The sequence below is a fragment of the Brachyhypopomus gauderio genome, chromosome 21 (assembly GCF_052324685.1).
Source record: "Brachyhypopomus gauderio isolate BG-103 chromosome 21, BGAUD_0.2, whole genome shotgun sequence".
NCBI classification, from domain to species: Eukaryota; Metazoa; Chordata; class Actinopteri; order Gymnotiformes; family Hypopomidae; genus Brachyhypopomus; species Brachyhypopomus gauderio.
In genome coordinates this window covers 7,085,115-7,106,755 of record NC_135231.1, presented here as the reverse complement: position 1 = coordinate 7,106,755, position 21,641 = coordinate 7,085,115, and the positions used below count along the sequence as shown (strand labels likewise).

Here is a 21,641-nt window from a genome sequence, read left to right as displayed (position 1 = left end):
TACGGCGGAAGAATACAATCATGAGACAGGATGTGCCTCGGTCGACATTAGTGAACGCCAGTTTCGTGTAATTATCCTTATTGGAGGTTTTGAATAGATATTTACTCTATAAAATATAAACGCTTACCTTCACAGAATATTTTGTCATACATTTAATTTTTTTGAATCAATTCTGGACTGAACTGAAAAAAGGACTGGCCACAGCACACGAGTACCCTAGTGTTTCAGGTAATCTAACCTTGTAGTATATACACTGTAGCTATATGCGAGTCCGTTATAGTTCGTACGTTACTTTCATTTTTTTCAGCACCATGGACAGCGGATCTTGAAGCCCATCAGCAATGAATAGATTTTTCTCCGAGGTAGGAAAGGGCCAATCTTCCCTTCAGCTATGTTCAGTTAAGACCTGAAGCCTCAGCTTTTCGATTATTCTCCATTTGTAATTTCCTCATTAAAACTCAATTACGTATGCTAGCCTAATACATCACGCACACACTATTCTACTCACTATAAGGCCCAACAAATAAGGAATGTGCCATGCACAGATTGCCTTACTTGCCCTGTACTCAGTTAAATTGGTGGGATTCACAGCCATTGACATACAAGATTATAAGAGTAGTCCTCCCCAACACTTATATGACTGGTCAAAACTGGTAGATATTCATTAGCTACCTTTTTCAAGCCTTATGACACATCAAAGAAAAGATCATCAGATTGCGCTTAACTTTAAGGCTCCCCAGTCCCCAAATCTTCTGGTAAACTGTTGTGACAAAACACACAATTCAGATAATCGGACAGGAGGAAATTATGTGTAGAACGAACAAGTTTTTTTTGTGAACGCAGCCGAGACGGCAGGTACACGGCCGCGACGTGCTTCCTTACTTAACACGGAGACTTTTTAACTAACATTCTTATTACCGTTTTGTTTCAATTTAGCCGTTTAAAGGTGGGGAGGGAGAGCGGGAATTGTGCGCACGACGAGCTCAACTCAATCACTCGGAAAAGACAATTATTCCAAGCTCTCTGAGCTGTGAAATTACAGTCGAATCACCGTTAGCGCGCTGGTGTCATAATCACTGATATGAGGCGCGTGCTGGGGCACCTTCCCGCCAATTTAATATGCAAATGGCGTTATAGGTGATATTTGAAAGGGAGCGCGCGGAGCAGATGTTACGCCGCGTGAAGAGCGCCCTCCGCCCGGCGGCGACGCTGCCACGGCAACCGCCGAGACGAGAATGATTGGCACGGCGCGATTGCTCTCGTGCACTCAACAAGCATCGCTATGGTAATGACTGTGTCCTTGAAGCGCTGCGGGCGCGCGCCCCGGCCGCTAGTTACCGCTCATTTGCATTTGAAGTTTGATGCGGTGGCGGAGCAGCGTCAACAAATGTTCTAGCTCGCGCACGAAAACTGAAACTTACAAATAGCCCTTTCTGGCTCTCTCGCGCTCATTCAGACTTCGTTTTAAATCAGACCGCAACAGATGGATACCTGTGGCGTACGGTCTCACTCCCATACAAATTTCATTCTGAAAATGTATGCATGTTGCATAGAGCCTGCACAAAGAATCCTCTCATTAAAATGCAGCTCTTGCCAGAGGATTTCATACGTGGCTTTTTATAACCCATGTAATTTGCAGTCACGTAAGAAACCGTTTTTCTCGTATGCAGATTTGTAGAATAAGAACATTAGGAGGGTTAGATTTCCTCGTTAGAACACTCCACCTAAAACAGCTTCAAGTTTGTCAAAAGAAATCCATTTATTTCAGTTCACACAGAAAATAGTTATACTTCCTCCCTGGAGATATTATGGACTTGTAGCCTAAATTCAGCTTTGGGTGATTAAATAAAAACACCATATTGTAAAAACAGCATCTAACACAAAAGAAAACCTTGACAAGGAAACCAGCTGTACAAACGCAGCAGCTAACCATCTCCGTGGAAACAGCGCAAAGTAGCGAGGATAAGTGACCTCCAGCGCCATTCAGCGCCTTCCGTAATGACGACCACAGCGGCGGCTCCCGCAATAAATACAGCCCGGTATGAGGGGCCGGGGGAAATGTAATAAATACACACGGCCTCGAGGGGCGGAGAGAATTTAATATGCCACGAGCGTGGGCCTGAAACGCGAATGCAGCACTACACGGAGGATAAAGCTGATGGATAAACAGAAACGCGCCAGCCAAAAACAAGTGATTCCTCTCGTGCGCAGACAAACAGCGGGGCCAATCCTATCTTAAAGTATTCTAATCCTGAACGCTTGGATGATTTTCCTCCATGTTGCTTCTTGGTAGGTTCCGTCTCTACGTTATTGCACGTAGGCCTACATACGGTCTTTATATGTCGGCCATGCTGAATTAGGTCACAGCGGACAACTGTGCGCTTGCAGAATAGAAACCATTGCACAAAAAGAATGGACAGAAAGACGCAGTGAGATTACAAGAACGACACACTGAAATAGAGGGAGTCGCGCGCTCGTTCTTACTAGCTCAGCACGTCAGTTATTAGCTTAGGAGTAGGTCTGTACGGCTCATCGCCATTGGGCAAATATATTACTGACCATTACAACCATACAAAGCAGCCCTGTCTTGGAGTGGAGCGCGTTCTTTTTTTTTTAAACAAAAGATTAAGTGGAAGATAAAATGGAGCTTAATCTGAGGCAGTTCTGCTAAAATACAAGTGAAACTTCCTTCTACGATTTTCAGAGCACAACTGGACAGTTCAATTACAGGACCGAATAAATACCTGAAGAGTTGAGGCAGGTGAAATGCAGTGTAGTTTGTAAATTACCCAGTAGAGCCTAATGTTGTGAAAGTATATAAATCCTACCGACCCATTTTACCTATAGCGTACAGATGACAGGCTGCACCTTAACAAGCCCAGAGTTTATGAATTAGTACACTATTAGTACTATTGGCAATTAAAATCAAGCACACAGGCAGAATAGTTGTAAAGAATATTTAATTACACATCAAATTGGAATTGCTCACAACTTTTATACATTTCCTGTAAAAAAAAAATAGCCTGAATGGCAAAATAATACAAAATGCGTCCTGCAGGAAAGATGGTGGTGAAAACACAATTCACCTCTGAGCATCGTGTTGAACGCTGTGGTAAGATCGTCGTGTTGGCAGTCAGTGGCGGGAAAATTCATCGTCCAAGGCAACGTGTTCTGAGTTCTGAAAGGGCTGAATAGGTGAAATCAATCCCCATCAAGCCTATTGTAAGGTGCCTTCTCCCGCTTCCTAAAAACACTCCCAAGAGTCCAACTGTCTGTCCAATCCGACCCCAACCTCTCAAGGCTAGCCATTACGAGGAAACATAATGGGATCTTATTTACAGACGACATTCAGCTACTGGTTGTAGGATCCTTGCCTGTGTTCTCCTTGGAGGTTTAGAAGTTCTCCAGAAGTTCCATGATGCGCTTCTGTTCGCTCTGTCGGAACTCTTCATTCTTGCCATCGCCCAAACTTTCTGCGTACTCTGCAAAACGAGAACACAAAACAGCCACGACGTGTAAGTGGACTTCATTTTATTACGCAAAAACACACCTAAACCTACTGCATGCAATTCTAGGAGAAGAGAAATTGCATTAATGCTCAAGTTTTACACATGATGCACACTGGAGTCATCTCTGAGTGCCTGGGTCTGTGGGGAGACGCATGTACTCGGATCCAATAACTCCTGCATGAACAAGAATAAAGGACCACCAGCTCCTGCCTGCAAATATGAGTGAGGAACAGGCAGCTGCATCTGCAGAGCTCGGGCTGAATGCAGACCCCATGCTTTGTGCACAGGGGAGAAATTAGACCATTGCGTGTCTTTTGCTAGTAGGCGTTCATGAGGTATCAGAGCCGATTGCTGGTTGCCATGGTTGATCTGACAACATGCATCTAGTGAGTTATCAAGCCTGTAAAACCGCAGGAAGCAAAGTTTTCAAAGTGATTGTTAACACTCAGTATGTACACTAGGATCTATGCGTGTTTAACTAGACAAGGTGACCAAACATGTTCATGCTATTAATGTTAACTGACCATTTGAAACCTCCGTTATAACCACCTGAAATATCTTCCATTTCTAATGTTTCTTCTTACTTCCTCGCTTTTCAAACAGGACTATAAATATCAAGATATCTAAAATCAACTTTTCAATTTCACAAATCAACTTTTCCCAGATCGAGTATCTGACAGGTGCCAAAAAAAAGACCATCGTGTCCCACCACATCAGCAACAGATGCCACGCCTCCCATCACCATGACAACCGCCCAGCCTCACTGAGAACCAAAGCTGGGAAACTGCTTCACTGCTGGCCGGTGATGCCAGCATGCGCAATGCTCAGGAGCTCTGGGGCAGAAGGTCTTCAGAAGGTCAAAGAGCAGGAGCACCGGGACCCACCACGTGTGTACTGGGCAGAGAGGCACAGAGACTTGTAGGCCTGCACTACTTCACCATCTGCCCCTTTGGTTGCCTTTAGCATCTTCTGCACACATTCCCCCAAGCCCTGGCATGCTCTCTATGACTCACTCTCTTCCCTCAACGTTTAGTCTTCTCTACAATCTCTTTTCCAGCTGCATGACTGTCTTTCATCTGCCTACACCCTCAATCTTTCTCTCTCTCTCTCGGTCAAACACAAATACACAGACAGACACACCGCAGGTTCTCCCACTGATGCTGGACGGACACAGCAAGCCCTCTGTGGCGGAGCCGTGCTCTGTGGATTGAAAGCAGACTGTTGGACTGTTTGAAGGGTAATGGTTAGGAGCAGGCATGGAACCAGTGCTCTGATTGCACTCGGAGTCCGAGCTCAACCCGCCAGAGCGGCAGATATGGGTTCAAAGCAGCCAACAAGGTTCAATCACAAAGTGGAGGAATAAACAGGCAGATGAGGAATGCTGACAAAGGAGGTGCAGGAGGGAGAGAGAGAGAGAGAGAGAGAGAGAGAGAGAGGGAGAGAGAGAGGGAGAGAGAGAGGGAGAGAGAGAGGGAGAGAGAGAGGGAGAGAGAGGGGGAGAGAGAGAGAGAGAGAGAGGGGGAGAGAGAGAGAGAGAGGGGGAGAGAGAGAGAGGGAGAGAGAGACAGAGATGCACACAGTAAAAGAGTTGTTATATTTGCATACTGTATAAATAGAGTGGAGGAAGATAATCCCTGTTTGAGCTCAGGTGTTGGACGTGCAACTTTGCGCTCCATGAATTCATCAACACACAGCTCAAGGTCACACACACACACACACACACAGAATGGTGCAGAGGCGTGTATGACATGGTAGCGCTGGAGATGGCTCACACACAGAAGGGGTTGATGGCGTGGGAGTGAGTGGGGTCAGCAGTGGGAGCTTGACGCTTGACCCCTGCCATCACACCTCGTGTCGGGCTGCTTGATGTAATATGGCCCGTATGAGGAATAAAACCACACTTTGCCCTGACAGTGTTCTCACCAGAGAGACGGTGTGCTAGCCCTCAGGAGCCAGAGGTACGTGGCACACAGGGCAACACAGGTGTATTACATACAGGGCAAGTGGTAGGTACATTAAACCCAGGGCAACACACCAGAGGATTTATGCCTCGAAGTAGAACACAAAGCAGACACACTTTGAAAAATATGGAACCTACATACACCGGCCAATTCATTATCTATATTTTATAGGTTCGGTTTATATACACACACACACACACACACACTGCAGTGAACATACACCACGGGGTGCAGTACACCCATTAACATCCAGTCTCCCGCTGCTCATTGGTGAGCCTCTCTGTACCGATCCCGACCAGAAGACCATAGCTGAGCAGATCTTATTGTGGAGGCTGGTCTCTCAACACTGCACTGACATCGGTGTGGTTTTTGTGAGGCTGATGGGGCGGGAGCAGGTTTATCAGGCACAGCAGTGCTGCTGTCTTTTGTTTCTTTTCATTTCCTCTTTCAAGGTCACTGCGGACTCCCAAAAATCGACGGCGGACCAGCCCAACGAAAAAAGAAAAACGCCATCCATTTAACACTGCAAAAACGAGGAGCGCTAACGCAGCGCTGTATTCAATGAGGATTAACCCAAGATAAGACGAGCCAGCACTGAGCTGATAACCCTGCTGCCTCCTTCCCCCGATCACACCAACACAAACTCCCGATGGCTAGAATTCAGCACTGGACAGCGCCGTCGGGCGAGGGAGCCCTCTGGCTGTGTGCCAGGCCCTCTAGCGACCCCTCGGCTCGGCAGCAGAGGGGACGGGCGATGCAGCCGGCCCCTCCAGGGCGGGACGGCCCCTCCAGGGTCACGGCTGCCCCGAGTTGGTGGCAGAAGCTTCGTCAGGCGGAGGCAGGGAACCTGGGGGGGGGGGATGTACCATCTGCCTCAAGCGGGGGTCATGATGATCACCCCCAGTTAAGGTCGCATTAAGGAGAACTAAAACTTTACAATGGTGCAAATACTGGTTTCACAAGTACTCCACTCCCTTTCACCACCTGGAATTGCACTACATTAATTGCAATCTACACAAAGAAGTCCATAATACTGAAGTGTGAGAAAAGTTAATATGCAAATCACACACAAAAAAAAAACAAATTTTACTGTGAAAACACCTAATTTAATCATGAAACCAAGAAACCAGGTTACAGTTATTAAAAAAAGAAAAGCCCTCAATACATTACTACATTATAACGAAATTTAATTACTATATGGAGCTTCACCTAGATAAGGCCGTCCATTAAACTATTGCGACTAATTAAGAAGAGAAAAAATCCCCTAGCAGCTAAAAGGTAAAAGGTCAGTCTGAAGGATCTGGAAAGATCTGCAGCGGAGACGTGCCGAGCTGAGTGTGGGACAGATACTCCCCAGAGGCTCCACAAAGCTGGGCTTTAGAGAAGAAAAATAACCTCAAATCTCACTTCAAATTTCAAATCATTTCATCATCATTTCAAATCACGTTTAGGGCAACGCTGGAGACTCAGCAAACATCTGAAAGAAGGTTCTCTGGTCCAATGGGACCTAAATTGAAATGTTTGAACTTGGAACACGTTACACAGATGTCCGATTTATATTTAACCTTTGAGCCAAAGTAAAAAAAAAAAAAAAAAAAAAAAGGTACAAATCTATTTTCACTGGTATTACAAACTATAACCCATCAAAGTGTGAACATGGGGGACAGGGGAGGGGGGTGAACACTTCTATTCCAGTGATGACTTACACAAAACATTGATCTGCTGTTCCCTGAAAAAGGAGAATACCAAGTGACCAAGAGAATACAGGTAACATCACAAACAGGCTTTACCTGTCAAATCCTTAGTCCATGTAGTACAGACTAAGGGAAGCAGACAAGATAACGAGATAACGAGGATCTGGTGTGTGAGAGAGACGTTGTCAGGCCGGTGGCTGCGGACGTCTTCTGACAGCGGAGCAGAAAGGCGTCTGGCACCATGTCAGGAGATTAACGTATGGCTTACATGCGCAAGTCACTGGCCGGCTCCAATGTGCCGTAATGTTAGGAAGGCAGGTTTAATGCTTTTAACCGTTAGCTCAGCCGATGTCAGGTAAGCCTTGCCTCGTCACACAGAGAGCTTGAGAAGAACTTGAGAAGAGCTGGCTAAGCACGTCCACTACTGCACACCGGGTAAGCGCACGAGGTCCTCGACACATCGTCCCAACACTGTACGTAGAGCACGAGTCGCTGCGTGTTTCTGCAGTTACAAGCAAGTCTAAAAATAAGCATATGGACAGGGGGGGGGGGACGAAGAGGGAAATCATTCAAAATCCTCTTGGGAGGGGGGCATACTCTCGACATGCGCCATTTAGCTCCAACGTGTCAGGTCTTCATGTTAATAACACCATTCAGCTTCACAGAGATGAGGCCTCATCAGTCTCTCGGCGTTGCGTTCCTGCTCCAGAGAGCAGCGTGGATGGGCACGGCTGGGCTTCCAACGGCGGCCATTTTGAAGTCAGCCGGCATTCTTCACGGCGCACGAGCCAGAGTTTCCTGGTCTCATTAATCATTGATGACCGGGGCTCACTGAGCGCGCTCACTCCCGGGAAAGGGGGAAAAATGGATGGAGCAGCACTCAGGGTGCAGGGCTGCGTCTGAGGCCCGGCAATGAAAGGGCCCTGTAATTACGTTCAAAGGCTATGGCGCTATTGTGCTCGCCGCGGCTAATTGCTCGATGAAGTCCCACCGCAACGAGGGCCCGTGGGATCCTGTGAGGGCCCGTGCGGTCCTGCTCATGGCGAGCCAATAGCAGCAGGGCATCGTTTTGAACTCAGCCAGAGCGGGCGTAGACGTGGAGTTGCAACCGGTGACGAGCACGTCTATTAACTGAACAAAAGACTCAGGACCCAATGGATCAGGACCCCCACAACAGTGTACTCACAGTTACCCATCAAACCCAGGACAGAGGATAACATTGTGCCAAGGGGTAAAGACTGGAAACGGACGAGGAGTAAGCAACAATAAAGGCAGTGAAATAAAGGTAATGACATAAGGGGCAATGTAGCGTTAACCAACTTAACTGCACAGGATTTTCTTGTACAGAACATGGTATCAAACGGAGGCGCCTCAGTGTGTACTACTTTACACTTAACACTTCAAAGTCAACGTAATTCCAGAGAGCTGGAAAGAGATTCAACTCTGGACCTCCACTTCTGATCTGATTGTTCACTTAGATATTACACCCGGACTTCTGAATGTTGTGCGTTTTATGATGAACTAGCTAAAGCTAAAGACCTCTGCTTTGAAGCAGAACCTTTTAAGGTTTTTAACGTTTAAATGGTTTTATGCCTATTTGGTTGGGCTTTTAAACAACTTCAATGTGACAGTTACATTTATTGGCAAATATGCACTGCCAACAGCTACAGTGGTTTAGAATCTTCTAGTCAGAGTTTGTCAGTGTGTGACGTGTGGTAGCACTTTGCTTGCACAAGCCAGCTGATGAAGAACCTGCCCTCTTTGTCTGGGTACCTGGAGTACCTGACTGCACTACTACTTACAACTTCCACATCTATTACATGCATCTGGCAGCCTGGAGTTTTCTTTAGACAGGCATGGAGGGAAAGTTTAAGTGCAATGCACAACATATCCTCAAATACAGATAGCCAAAAATACTTTTATTTGAGTGTTAATCTTACATCCTTTTGTGGGGCACTGAACTTTGCCAAATCTCCAGTGTGTGACAGACATCACCTCAATGACCAATTAAAATGGCAGGAAAAGCTGCTTTAATACTAAGAGCATGAGCAGGAGTAAGACAGCAGTATGACTGGAGTAGTGGAGAGGGTGATGGGGTGGAGAGGGGGTGTGGCCAGGGAGGAGAGGGGGTGTGGCGAGGGAGGAGTGGGGGTGTGGCGAGGGAGGAGAGGGGGTGTGGCGAGGGAGGAGAGGGGGGTGTGGCGAGGGAGGAGAGGGGGTGTGGCAAGGGGGTGTGGTGAGGTAGGAGAATGGTAGGGCGTGGCGATGGAGTGGAGGGGGCGTGGCAATGATGCGGAGGGGGCGTGGTGATGGAGTGGAGGAGTCCAGTCAGCTTACCTCTCATAATGTGCCGGACGGTCTTCACAGAACCGCCCCTCAGGTTCAGGATCTGATGCACTCTTTGCTGCAGCTGTGTGGGTACACAAATAAACATATTTTCAGTGAAAACACCAAACGTGTACGACGGTGTAAAAGCCAGTCAAGTTCAGCAGTGTGATAAACGTCTACTCCAACGACAACACAAGCCTTCTCACATGTACATATCCAAGCATGGAAGGATGCTCGCACCCGGTCTCAACCTCTCAATGTGCAGAACAGAACATCTCTGGATCACGACGCAGAACATACAACGTTGCAAGCTGCTACTACGCTCAGATATCTTCTCTACAAAGCAACAAACGAACAGAGGGGTTGTGGGTGATGGGCTGGTGTGAACCTGTGGGATTCCTGCACTGGTGATCTCCACCATAATGTAGCAGATGAGCTGCAGGACGAAGAGGCCGGCATCCAGACGCCGCAGGTAGAACTCGTCCTCCATGGAGTCGTCCAGGATTTCCCCACGCCTCACCATGTCCTGAGTGACACACACACACACACACACACACACACATATACGCTTCAACACACTCAAATCCTGAGAGTCAGCTTGACTAGTGGAACTTGAGGTCTAATCTCCCTACTGATCAGCATGTAAATCAATCAGGTTGAGACTTAAATGGTGTGGAGAGTCGCACTCGCATCCATGCACATTTTACACACACACACACACACACACACACACACACACACACACACACACACACACACACACACACACACACACACACACACACACACACATTCACCTACACTCAATCAATTTAAATCAGTTAGTCTATATGTCACTTCTTGGCCTTGCCAACACACTCTAAAGAGAAATCCATCACAATGCTGAAGCTTACAGAAGCATTTTTGGGGCTAGAACATGCTCACACACACACACACACACACACACACACACACACAGTAAGGCGGCATGGCAACAGCAGTACACACACACACGCACAATCACAGGTATTTAGCAGACAGTGATTTTCATTACTTCATTGCTGTGATAGCCTTAAAGTCTGAACAACAACTAATAAACCACCATTAAGATTAAAACTGTTTATTACATCCTACACAGTTCCAGACAGCATATTGGAAACGGGGAACAAACGGGTCCATAAATAAGTAAAGAAGTTTCAGTGTCCTGAATAATTACAGAATGTAGAAGTCTTTCAGTAGGAGCGTTTGCTTTTCCACCTGTTCTTGTTATGAGGACTCAGTCGGAGACGGCACACTGTGGCGTGAACCAAGCCCACGTGGGCGGCGGTGATGAATGAGACCTGAAATGGTGGTGAGCTGTGCGCACCTGGCCACGCCCACAAGCTCCACCTTCAGCCACTCCCTCTTCCTGAGTGGTGGGGGGAGCTTCCCTGAGGCCCCACCTAGCAGGAGCGCTCGGATGGCCTTCTCTCAGTCCATAACTGCTTGTCCAGGAAGTAGGACCAGTGTGTGTGTGTGTGTGTGTGTGTGTGTTTGAGGGGGAAATGCTATTAGTGCCAACTGAAGACCCATTTCAGCAGTGGCTGTGCAATAAACCTTCAGAAAATGTAAAATGACTAACATTCGACAGTAAGAAACAAGTTATGTTGATCTGATTGAAGATTGAAGATATTGGGGGGGGGGGGGGGGGGGGTGGTCACTAAAATCTGATGACAGCAATCGCCGTCTGAGATGGGGGGGGGGGCTCTCATTAAGGCCAGCAGCTCAGACAGACGTCAGAGAGAGAGAACGAGAGAGAGAGGGAGAAGAGACAGAGAGAGTGCAAGGAGCCCAGAGCGGGAGCATGAGGAGGAGGGGGAGGGAGACGTTACTTTCTTCTCAGAAACAAGCAAAGAATGTTGCAGAGAGGCAGTGCTGCTTGCCTAGATCGAGGCTCTTTGCTCGAGAGTTTAATGGGCTACCGAGATCAAAACAGTTGCATTAGGCTTGTGCATGCAAAAACCCTTGAGAGTGAAACACAAACACACACACACACACACACACACGCCTCACACTCATTACTGCAGAACGACGGGGAAAAAAAAAATAAAGTAAAGCGTTAGAACCTCTGTTGGCAAGTCAATAGCGCCCTGAGGGGTGGGGTGGGGGGGGGGGGGGGGGGGGGGGGGGGGGGTCAGGGAGTCACCTCATGCTAGAGCACTGCAGGTGTTTCATATGACAGTGGGGAAATGCAGTGTTTCAGATCCGTGTTCCTCTTGCTCTCCCAGAGACTAAAATTAACCTGACTAGTGCTGTCAGCACTTTCCTTCCAGACACAATCCAAAAATAAAGAGGAGCATAAGAAAAAGGAAGAAAGCAAAGGTAGTGTGTGTGTGTGTGTGTGTGTGTGTGTCCATGCTGCAGAGGAAACTGTGATGGGGTGAGAAGAATGAGCCGGTCTAAATGGAGGAGAGCGCAGAGCCTGCAGGCAGAGGGGCCGGTCCGGCAGGCAGAGGGGGCGGACCTGCAGGCAGAGGGGGCGGACCTGCAGGCAGAGGGGGGCGGACCTGCAGGCAGAGGGGGGCGGTCCTGCAGGCAGAGGGGGCGGACCTGCAGGCAGAGGGGCCCCAACCGCAGCGGCAGTGATAAGACGCCCACACAGCCCAAACGTTGTCGCAGCCTGACGGGCTTTTATAGCGCACAGAAACTCTCCTTCCCGGCATTCCACCCAATATGACCCAGATGCATTCAGGCAGATCTCAACAAAGAAAAAAAGAAACCAGGAAAAGACATTTCTGCAGTCATGTGCATTTCTCCAGAACTGAAACATACAGCCATTCTAAACTTGGCGAACACACACACACACACACACACCCCCTCCACACACCCTCCTCCAACACATAACGCATGGAAGGTCCCTTGATAATCCACAGTAGTGTGTGGGAGGAGGCAGGTGTAAAGGTACACTGTTTCCCCCCATCACTGCCTACCTCCAGAACTTATTTTAAAAAATGGAGAGAGAAAAGATGAGAAAGAAAAAGTAAGAGAGACAGGCAGAGAGAGAGAGAGCGAATGTAAGAAGGCATTCCATGCTAAAAGTAGTTTCAGTAGTGTCTGCTTCGTAAAGGGACCACAATCTAATCTAATCACTGTACAGCACATTGAGATGGAATTCTAATCAGTGTGTGATAGAACCTGTCAACATCAATCCTATGAAAGACCAGCACCAGAACACAATCCGCCCGGTTACTTAACAGTCCCGGGAGAGGTGTGACGATTACTTAACCGCCTACAATAATTCGATGCCACTTCTCTTCCCATAATGCCTCTGGGCGAGCGGCTCGTCCACCTATCTGATCAAACGGGGCGAGAAATGGCCATCTGCACTTCAGTGCTGCTCAACAAAGCGCTTGTCTTGTAGAGCCCCTAGGGCTCACATCTGAGCCAATGACCTTCGACCTCGGGTCCATCATGCCAGTTTATGGTGTTTTGTTTGTTTTTTTTTTAAGTCAGGATTCAGCACAGGTTTCAGTGCAGGAATGTAAGACAATCCCATCCGAAGTGACCATAACACACTGTCCTAGAAATTGCCCAGGGCTACCCCAGTGACAGTGGTCGGGTGCTTGTGGGGTCTTCGAGTTATCTATTGGAGGTAAATACGACAAAAATAAAGGCACTCCATCTAGTCTACATAACCGTTGTTAAGGGAACCTGCCAGGCATGTATACCATGACAAGGGCAGAATGTCTGTACTATTCATCAACCCACAGCATCATGCTCCTGTAGCATCTTGAGTAGGTCAACCTCCGAGATTCCATTAGCCCCATTAGGTAAAGGTCCAGCCCCTCACGCCCCGAGTCCGCATGAACAGGAGGTGCACTCTGGCTCCCCTTGGTCTGAATGGGATTGGAGGTGCGGTCCAGGGGAGGGGAGACTGAGGGACAGTCGCTGCAGCCGGGTTAACGGCGCCCCCCCGAAGGCGGAGGCGAGAAAGACACTGATCCCACAACTGTGCAACACCACAAACCCTCACACTGCTTCATTCTTACCTCAGGGTGAGTGGAAGCCTCAACGCAGGTGTGTGTGAGGGTGTGTGTGAGAGAGAGAGAAAGAGTGTGTGTGTTCTTACATGCTTCTCTCCATCAATCCTCCTGTCAGCCTGCTGAACACCTTCCAGGTACTTAAAATGCAGCTCCATCAGTCTGTCCACCTGCAGGAAGAGAGGACACATCTCTGAACACACACATGTGCGGACGCACAAACACACATGCGTGCACGCGCACACACTTTTAGAGAACCGAGCATTCACATACACACACACACACACACACACACACACGCACGCCAGCACATTCACAACTAAAAGCCACTCATCTGCACCACATGCAGCCCGGCCCGGAGATATGGGAGCGTCTGTCCCAGTTTCAACTTGGCTAGCGATTCCTCCGCTAGTCCACCGGTGTCTGCTGCAGTCACCTTGAGCTCCACTCCAGCGGCTACAACCCCAGCACACGCCGCCAATTTTAAGTGCTTTTTATTTTAATATTCCAATTTATTTAATTAATTTCTACAAAGTACATGAAAAAAAGCCTTGAAGATGCCCGTGTTTGCAAACACCGCATTTCCAGCGATCAAAAAGAAAGAGACCCAGATTCAAACACCTCCCGGTACCAAACTGCCACGCTTTGAGGAGTGCGCCGGCAGCCGATTCTGGAGAGCCAATCATTACTTTCTCATTCCTACATCTGGGAGCCTTTCATCCTGGGTGGGTTCTATTGAAAGGAGGGACAATGGCAATCCATCGCCTTTGATCATAAAGGCAACTGGCACAGGTTTCAAACGCAAGACGACGTGCTTCTAAAGCAGGGCTGCGTGCTTTGAATGTAAGCCCGCGTGTGTCTGAGACCGGAGAGTGTGAGTGTGTGTTTCTACCTTCTCGCAATCGTTCTCCGTGAACTTGCTGAGCAGACGGCTCCTCTGCTGGCCCTTCAGGTTCCTGAGCATGGAGGCCAGGATGGAGCACACGTGCTCTGAAGCAGGAGGAGGAGAAGAAGAAGAAGAGAGGAGAAGACCGTCAGTCGTGTTTTTCCCCCCGGCAGCTACAGTGCCCTTGCAAGCCTTGCGTTTCTGCAGCACAAGCTACAGCCCTGCGTGGCACCCACACAGGTGCGGGCTAATTCCAACCGCTATTATGCACAGCAGGATTACGTCCTGGTTTTGAGTTATTCATACAGGCAATCCTTCTGAGGATTCAGCTAGTCTTTACATTCGAGAGACTTCAAGTACACTTCCAAGAGGCTCTAGAAGAGATGCATGGAAAACAATTACAAAGCAACCCTCCCCCAGTGCCTGAAAAGGGATTAAAAAGGAGACAGAAAGACAGGCTAATGAACGTGAGAGAGTCAGTCTTCATTAGTCTTCGTGGGAGAGGCGGCTGGAGATTCTCCGGGCCTAACGGGACTCTGGGGCCGCAGAGTGATGCTTAATCCAGACTGCAGCTTAGTCCAAAGCTGCTTTCTTGACTACGGGAGCTCGGGCCGGGGGCTAGCTCCCCAGGGTCCGGCTCCACTGTGGCACTAATGAAGCCACGGTCATGCACCGCTGCCATCCACACCACATCAGAACCATCGCTCGTGCTCGAGTCCGTGCGGTCCATCGCTCGAGTCCGTGCGGTCGAACGCAGGACGTGGATTAAAACCACAGAGCAAAAATCTAATCCGCTGACTCGCATCACAAGCCTAACTAGATGTCTGCTATGGTAAAGCAGTTTTGAACCTTGTGACTTTAAAGAGAAAAGTGCTGTCTTAATTCCCACGTACTGGGCTGCTTGGTAGGCCGGCAGTCTGCCAGGGAGGGACCCCGGGGCAAGGAGCACACTGGGAGCTGCTTCTCAGAACATTTAAGGTCCCTTAACACATCTATTAGGCAGACTAATCACGGGAGGAAGCGGAGGGGTGGGGTGAACCAGAGGACAGGAAGAGGAAGTGCGGAGTCAGCAGGGCCACTCCCCCTCTGGGCCGCTTGTCTCGAGCTCCCGGCAGGACGGGGCGTGTTAGGACATCGTTACAGCGGAGACGATCTGTGTGGGGTGAGAGGAGATGGGACTGTGGGGGCCAGAGAGAGAGAGAGAGAGAGAGAGAGAGGAGAGAGAGAGGAGAGAGAGAGGAGAGGAGAGAGAGAGAGAGAGAGAGAGAGAGAGAGGAGAACGTTGGCACAGGACAGGATAGAGGTTTTAGATAAGGGTGCTCTCTGGGCTCTCCCTGGGACGTGGAAACAGGAGGGAGGGGGGAGAGTGGGGGAGGGAGGGAGGGAGGGAGGGGCTTGAGCTCCTGGTCTCCGTAGCAACAGCAGAGAGGTTATTAGCTGTAGCGATGTAGAAGTAGGGGAGAGAGAGAGAGAGAGAGAGAGAGAGAGAGAGAGAGAGAGAGAGAGAGAGAGAGAGAGAGAGAGAGAGAGAGAGAGGAATGAAACGGCCCTAACGAGCATGCTGGAGTGGTGGTGCTGGAGCTCTGCACGAGTTTTGGCTCTCATTACACTCATTAGGACGGATGATGTGTGTCAATGGCGGCCATCTCATAGCAGATGAGAGCTGATCCAGGAACGACCATGTGGCCTAGAACCACACCCAGCACACAGAGCCCGGCCACCCACACAAGCACGGGTCCAAGAGTGAGGAGAGGTCGTGTCTACGGGCCGGTGGCTGCTTCCAGTCCGGGCCGGGCGGTACGCGTCTTCACACAGTGGAGGGTCTATTAGCGTGCAGTAAAAGTGCACTGGAGTCCGGAGTTCACCACGCAGCTCGTGTCAGAAGGAGTTTGGGGAACGACACTGTGCCGGCAGCACTTTAAAGAAACACAATGCGGCACTTGCCAATGCAAACCCAGAAACGCTGCACCAAAACACCCCTCCACAAACTAAAGCAGAATGACAGTATAGTTCTTAGGGGGCAGGGAAAAAAATTATCAATTACCAAAAGCTTTACGGGGAAATGAAGTGAGCCAATTCATTTATGCTAAAAACAAAAAACAGCAATGGACTCTTGATTTAGTGAGATGGAGACGATTAGCTGGGCTCTTTCCACGCCATTTACCAAGATCATTGGTCCAATTACTAGGGATAATGCCAATCAGCTTTCAAGAAAGAAGTTTAGCTGGAATGATTTAAAAAGCACCAGTCGTTTTCTTTCTCAATTTAGCATGATAATCTCTAATGGTAAGTTACTTCCATGGGTGAGAGACTCAAAAGCAATCATAACCAGCCCTCCACAAGCGCAGAGTGGGCTACATTTTAGATAATCTCAGGCATTTGTGTTACCATCTAAATTTATCCAAAAATCCTTCTAAGCATTAATGACTCATTAGCTAAACAGAAAACTGTGACTCCATTATTGAGAGAGAGAGAGAGAGAGAGAGAGAGAGAGAAGGGGAGGGAGAGAGGGGGAGAGGGAGAGAGAGTGTTTATAAACAGGGCAATAGTTTCTGATGAAGACAAATCACCCAACAGCTAGAGATTGAAGAAATGTGTGGGAATCGGGAGACATTACAATTGGAAATCTTAAAAGGGCAACACACACAACACACAGAGGCAAGCTCACGTAATCCATCAAGACCGTACGATCCATCAAACCCAACCCCAGCGGAGCTAGGAGATACAGCAGAGTTCACAAAGGTCTCCTATCCGACCCATATCTCATCAGCAAAACATTTATGTACACAGCAAGGCTCCCTTCAAGGCTTCCCTTTGGGATTCCTTCAAAATGCTTGATGGTGATTTCTCTCCTGTGGCTCTTGGACCACGATGAAAACAACGTGTCTGCATGCACAGCCGGCTGGTGGCTTCTGACCAAACCCCAGACTTCAGAGGACATCTCTGTTCCCAGCCTTGATCGAGCAAAGAGGCTACAGAAACAAGAAAACACTACGACTATGAATGAACGAAATAACGACAGATCTCAACAGCACCTCATGTGCTTCAGTGCTAAGCAGCTATTAATATCTTAGATTCATTGTAACCAGTCTTGAAATGTAGGAGAACCGTTTTAGTCCTGTTCACCTCCAAATGCCACATTTCACTCAATACATAACTTCCAACAAAATCAACTTCCTGCTCAAAGGATTCTTAGGATATTTTGAACGTTTGAACCCAAGGACTGACTTTACTTAGTTAAGCTTTGGCAGTTGCTTTACGCTTTCACCCAGGGCAGGGGGGGCAATTAGGTGCAAGGGAAATTAGACTTCAAACTGCAAGGCCCTGGGGAGCCATCCACCATCTTGCCTGGTCATACCCTTCAGCCGTAGATGACATGCAACCTCACCCCGGCCCTGTGCGACGCAGCGCACAACATGCAGCGAGACTCAGTCAGGCTCGAAAACCCACGCTGGGCTAATGGACGCCCCGACACGAGCATAGAAACACACATAGAAACAGAGAGGCCGAGATCTGAAGTCTAAACGGCTTCGGTGCCGACACGAGTCCATGTCTGCTGAGGAACGGGAGCTCGGCGGGAGGTGAACACGGGTTCACGAGGGGAGTGGTCTTACTGAGTGAGAAGGCAACAGGGGGTCTGCGGGACACACTCCACCAATCACAGTGAGCCTCTGATCATCGGGTACCAGCTCCAGAAGACCAGTGGCTTATGGATCGTAACGGTCATGGATGATCGATGTTAGGGGACGTGTAAATTTTCTTGGATTACTTGTACAGTGGTTAGGGGTACAGGGTTACAGGGATGCAGTGGTTAGGGGTACAGGGTTACAGGGATGCAGTGGTTAGGGGTACAGGGTTACAGGGATGCAGTGGTTAGGGGTACAGGGTTACAGGGATGCAGTGGTTAGGGGTACAGGGGTACAGGGATGCAGTGGTTAGGGGTACAGGGCTACAGGGGTACAGTGGTTAGGGTTGGGTTGGAGGGGCAGGTGTTTGAGGCACTGCGTTGAAGACACTGGCATCACTGCTACACACATTTGTCTCCTTTAACATTGCGAGAGCCAAAGGAGAACATGAAGGTCCAGGTTGGACTGTAAAAGATGTTCGGTTGCTGTCATTTCTGTAGTGGTCCATCTGATGAGTCAGTGCCTCTGTCAGATGATGGACATGGTCACCATGAAAGTAGCAGGAAAAAGCAGGAGGAGATACCATGGATGGAGCCTCTATGGAATGTACCACCCACAGACAGCAGAGGTGGCTTACATAAGGCATATCAATAGCTGGAAAACGTGTTTGCTATGCTTAAAGGAATAGTCCAGTGTTAAAAAAGGGATAAAAGCAATCACAATTTAAACTATTTTAATCTTCACAGAATGCTAAATATAATGGGATGTAATGCCGCACAATTTCGGAAAAACCGTATCTTCAAAACAAGTAATCAAGTAAACAAGGTGAAATAAAGGGGACAAGAAAAGCCCGCCCGACGCTGGCGAAACCCGCCTGACGCTGGCGAAACCCGCCCGACGCTGGCGAAACCCGCCCGACGCTGGCGAAACCCGCCCGACGCTGGCGAAACCCGCCCGACGCTGGCGAAACCCGCTCGACGCTGGCGAAACCCCGCCTGACGCTGGCGAAACCCGCCTGACGCTGGCGTTGGCTGTGCGGTTTTTATCCCCTCGGAGTTTTGAAACGTGGGTGACGGAACCGGGCTTCCCGCTGGGGCCCTTTTTCTGGGTTAATGAGCATGAGGGCGGGTCGCCTACCACAACAGGCGCATCATTAGGTGACTCAAACCGTCTGTGTTGGAGCATGAGCTCCCCATAGCGCCTCCCCCCGCCTCCCCCCCAGGTACCAGGGGCGTCGCCGTCAAAGCCACCCGCCGCTCCGGGTTTCTCCCGAGCCTTTCCTAAAATAAGCTCGTTAGGAGCTGCAGCGGTTTCTTGGTGGAGTGAAAGTAAGTAAATTTAAGGTACAGACAGGGCTGAAAGGCTCAGCGATGGACACATGCTGTACACCGATAAACCCCCTCCCCCAGCTTTGTCTCTCTCTCAGTCCCTCTCCTTAGTGGCTCCTCTAGATGGATGTGGTAATTAAAGCAGGGGAGGACAAATCGTATCCCACGATGCAACAAATGTTAGCGCTTTCCTGCAGCTAGCCACTCGCTGCCTGGCTCCGGCTTCGAGAGCAGCCTCCCCATCTCCGTGGGCCACGGCATCTCTGCCGAGCGTTACAATTGTCAGGGAAAATGTCAGCTGTTATTAGCGAGAGCTTTGTTAATGAGCTTGTAACAAATGCAAAGTTAGACCCTTAATCCCTGTCTCGTGCTGGAGTGCAAATTCAAGATGGGATTTTACAGGATCAATCTCAAAAATGCTCACCACAGAGCACAAGTGGGTCGCGTTTTAATGACTTCAAAAGCCCGGTTTGTAATAGCAATGGCTTCTGATTAATTAACTTCTTCTGCTCTCCTGCTGTCCGTCAGCCACACCGCTCACCACACACACACCTACCTGAAGGGACACACACACACACACACACACACACACACACACCTACCTGAAGGGACACACACACACGCACACAAATCCTATTAAGAAAAGGGATGTGAAGTGAGGTAGGAACAAGATGGACCCCCCCCCCCCCCCCCCCCCCCCCCCCCCCCCCCCCCGTTCTATAGACTGAAGATGTGTCAAAGAACACAAACAGGGGTCTGTTTCAGATTGGATTCATTTTCAGGAAGTTCAGAACCCAGTGAGCAGAAGCGAATTAAAACATGGAGAGACAACATGGGCACAAGGCTCGAGTCGTTTAATTTAACAAAAGCGCTCTAGTAAGCAAGGACATCCACCAAAGACCGAAAGCAAACACCAGAGCCGTCCAGCTCCAGGGAAATGGCTGTAGAGAAGCAGCAATATGCAGCCAGTGTGTGTGTGTGTGTGTGTGTTCGTCTCCCGTTTTGCTTCTGTTGGTCTGGGCAGCATGTGAAAGACAACTTCACAGTCTGATGCGTTCCGCCCATCACAGCTCTCAGTCGCTGCCTCTCTCTCTCTCTCTCTCAGTCTCTCCCTCCCTCTCTCTCTCAGTCTCTCCCTCCCTCTCTCTTTCAGTCTCTCTCTCCCTCTCTCTCTCTCTCTCATTTCAGCCCTCCTTCATTCCTCTGAAGCCCCCCCCAATGGAATTTTAAACACATGAAGGCAGTGCATAGACAGCCTTGTACCCACAGAGCAGATCCTGCACGTGTGGAGGCTTTTAGTGAAAACCCAATCAGTGTGAGATCTGCTAGGCAAGCACTGAGAGGCAGGCTACTTAGAGAAAGGCGCTAAAAATAAACAAGTAAACAAATGCTCGCACGTAGGGATACCCTGTCCGTTAAAACCCAGAGGTAAACAAACACGCTGACTCTTTGACAGCGTCTCTGAAAGGGATCAGAAGGGTGGAGGTGTGTGGTGAAGCAGGGCGGGTGTGTGGGCGCCGGGTGGGCGTCTGGCCTACCCTCGTGCTCCTTGTCCGACAGGCCGGCCTTCCTCATCTTCTTGGGCGTCTTCATGAACAGAGGGAAGATGGTGCGCAGGCCAAGGATGTCCACGAACTTGTGGCAGTTGTCAGAGCCTTCGGGGCCGATCATGCTGTGGTCCAGCACCTTGAGAGCACTGGTCCGAGACTGCTTCTTCTCCCTGTGGGGACAGAGAGGGGACAGGGAGAGGGGACAGGGAGAGGGGACAGGGAGTGGGGACAGGGAGAGGGGACAGGGAGAGGGGACAGGGAGAGGGGACAGGGAGAGGGGACAGGGAGAGGGGACAGGGAGTGGGGACAGGGAGAGGGGACAGGGAGAGGGGACAGGGAGTGGGGACAGGGAGTGGGGACAGGGAGAGTGTGTGGGTAGCTGTCCGGAAAGCTTCTTAAACGAACACACAACTAACACAGAGAAAAATGAATATACATTTGATCAAATTTGGATAAGATGAATGATAGGAACTGTGTCTTTGTAAACAATTCACATTTTTAGTAAACAGAGACAGAATCTGCCCCACATATCGGTACAAGTTCTGATACATAATAAAGAAAACATAAATATATATAAAAGCAGGTGTGCAGACGACTATGCACACGTGCGCACACACAGAGGGAGAGGTCCAACAGTAGCTCAAGTCACGCAGCAGGTGTGAGCTGTACAAACAGGGCTCTATCAGAGCTCTCCACAGAGCAGACGGGCACCCTGGGAAATGTAGCTGTCTGTCACACTGCCACTCTCCTCATCCGGAGAT

At 49.2% G+C, this 21,641-nt stretch overlaps 1 protein-coding gene across 2 annotated transcripts in view; it reads right to left on the bottom strand.

The window, feature by feature from the left end:
* Positions 1-2,943: 2,943 nt before the first annotated feature.
* ctnnbl1 (catenin, beta like 1) overlaps positions 2,944-21,641 on the bottom strand; it is a 34,344-nt gene continuing 15,646 nt past the window's right edge. Inside the window, exons 11-17 of one of the 2 annotated variants that reach the window (XM_076984100.1) lie at positions 20,869-21,050; positions 14,383-14,480; positions 13,580-13,660; positions 9,881-10,018; positions 9,502-9,574; positions 3,375-3,482; positions 2,944-3,187 (exon numbers count right to left, since the gene is read on the bottom strand). In XM_076984100.1, the coding sequence (XP_076840215.1) occupies positions 3,394-3,482; positions 9,502-9,574; positions 9,881-10,018; positions 13,580-13,660; positions 14,383-14,480; positions 20,869-21,050 (661 nt within the window). In that variant the 3' untranslated portion in view covers positions 2,944-3,187; positions 3,375-3,393. Of the gene's footprint in view, positions 3,483-9,501; positions 9,575-9,880; positions 10,019-13,579; positions 13,661-14,382; positions 14,481-20,868; positions 21,051-21,641 lie in introns of both variants that reach the window. The other variant, XM_076984099.1, reaches the window with a different exon arrangement.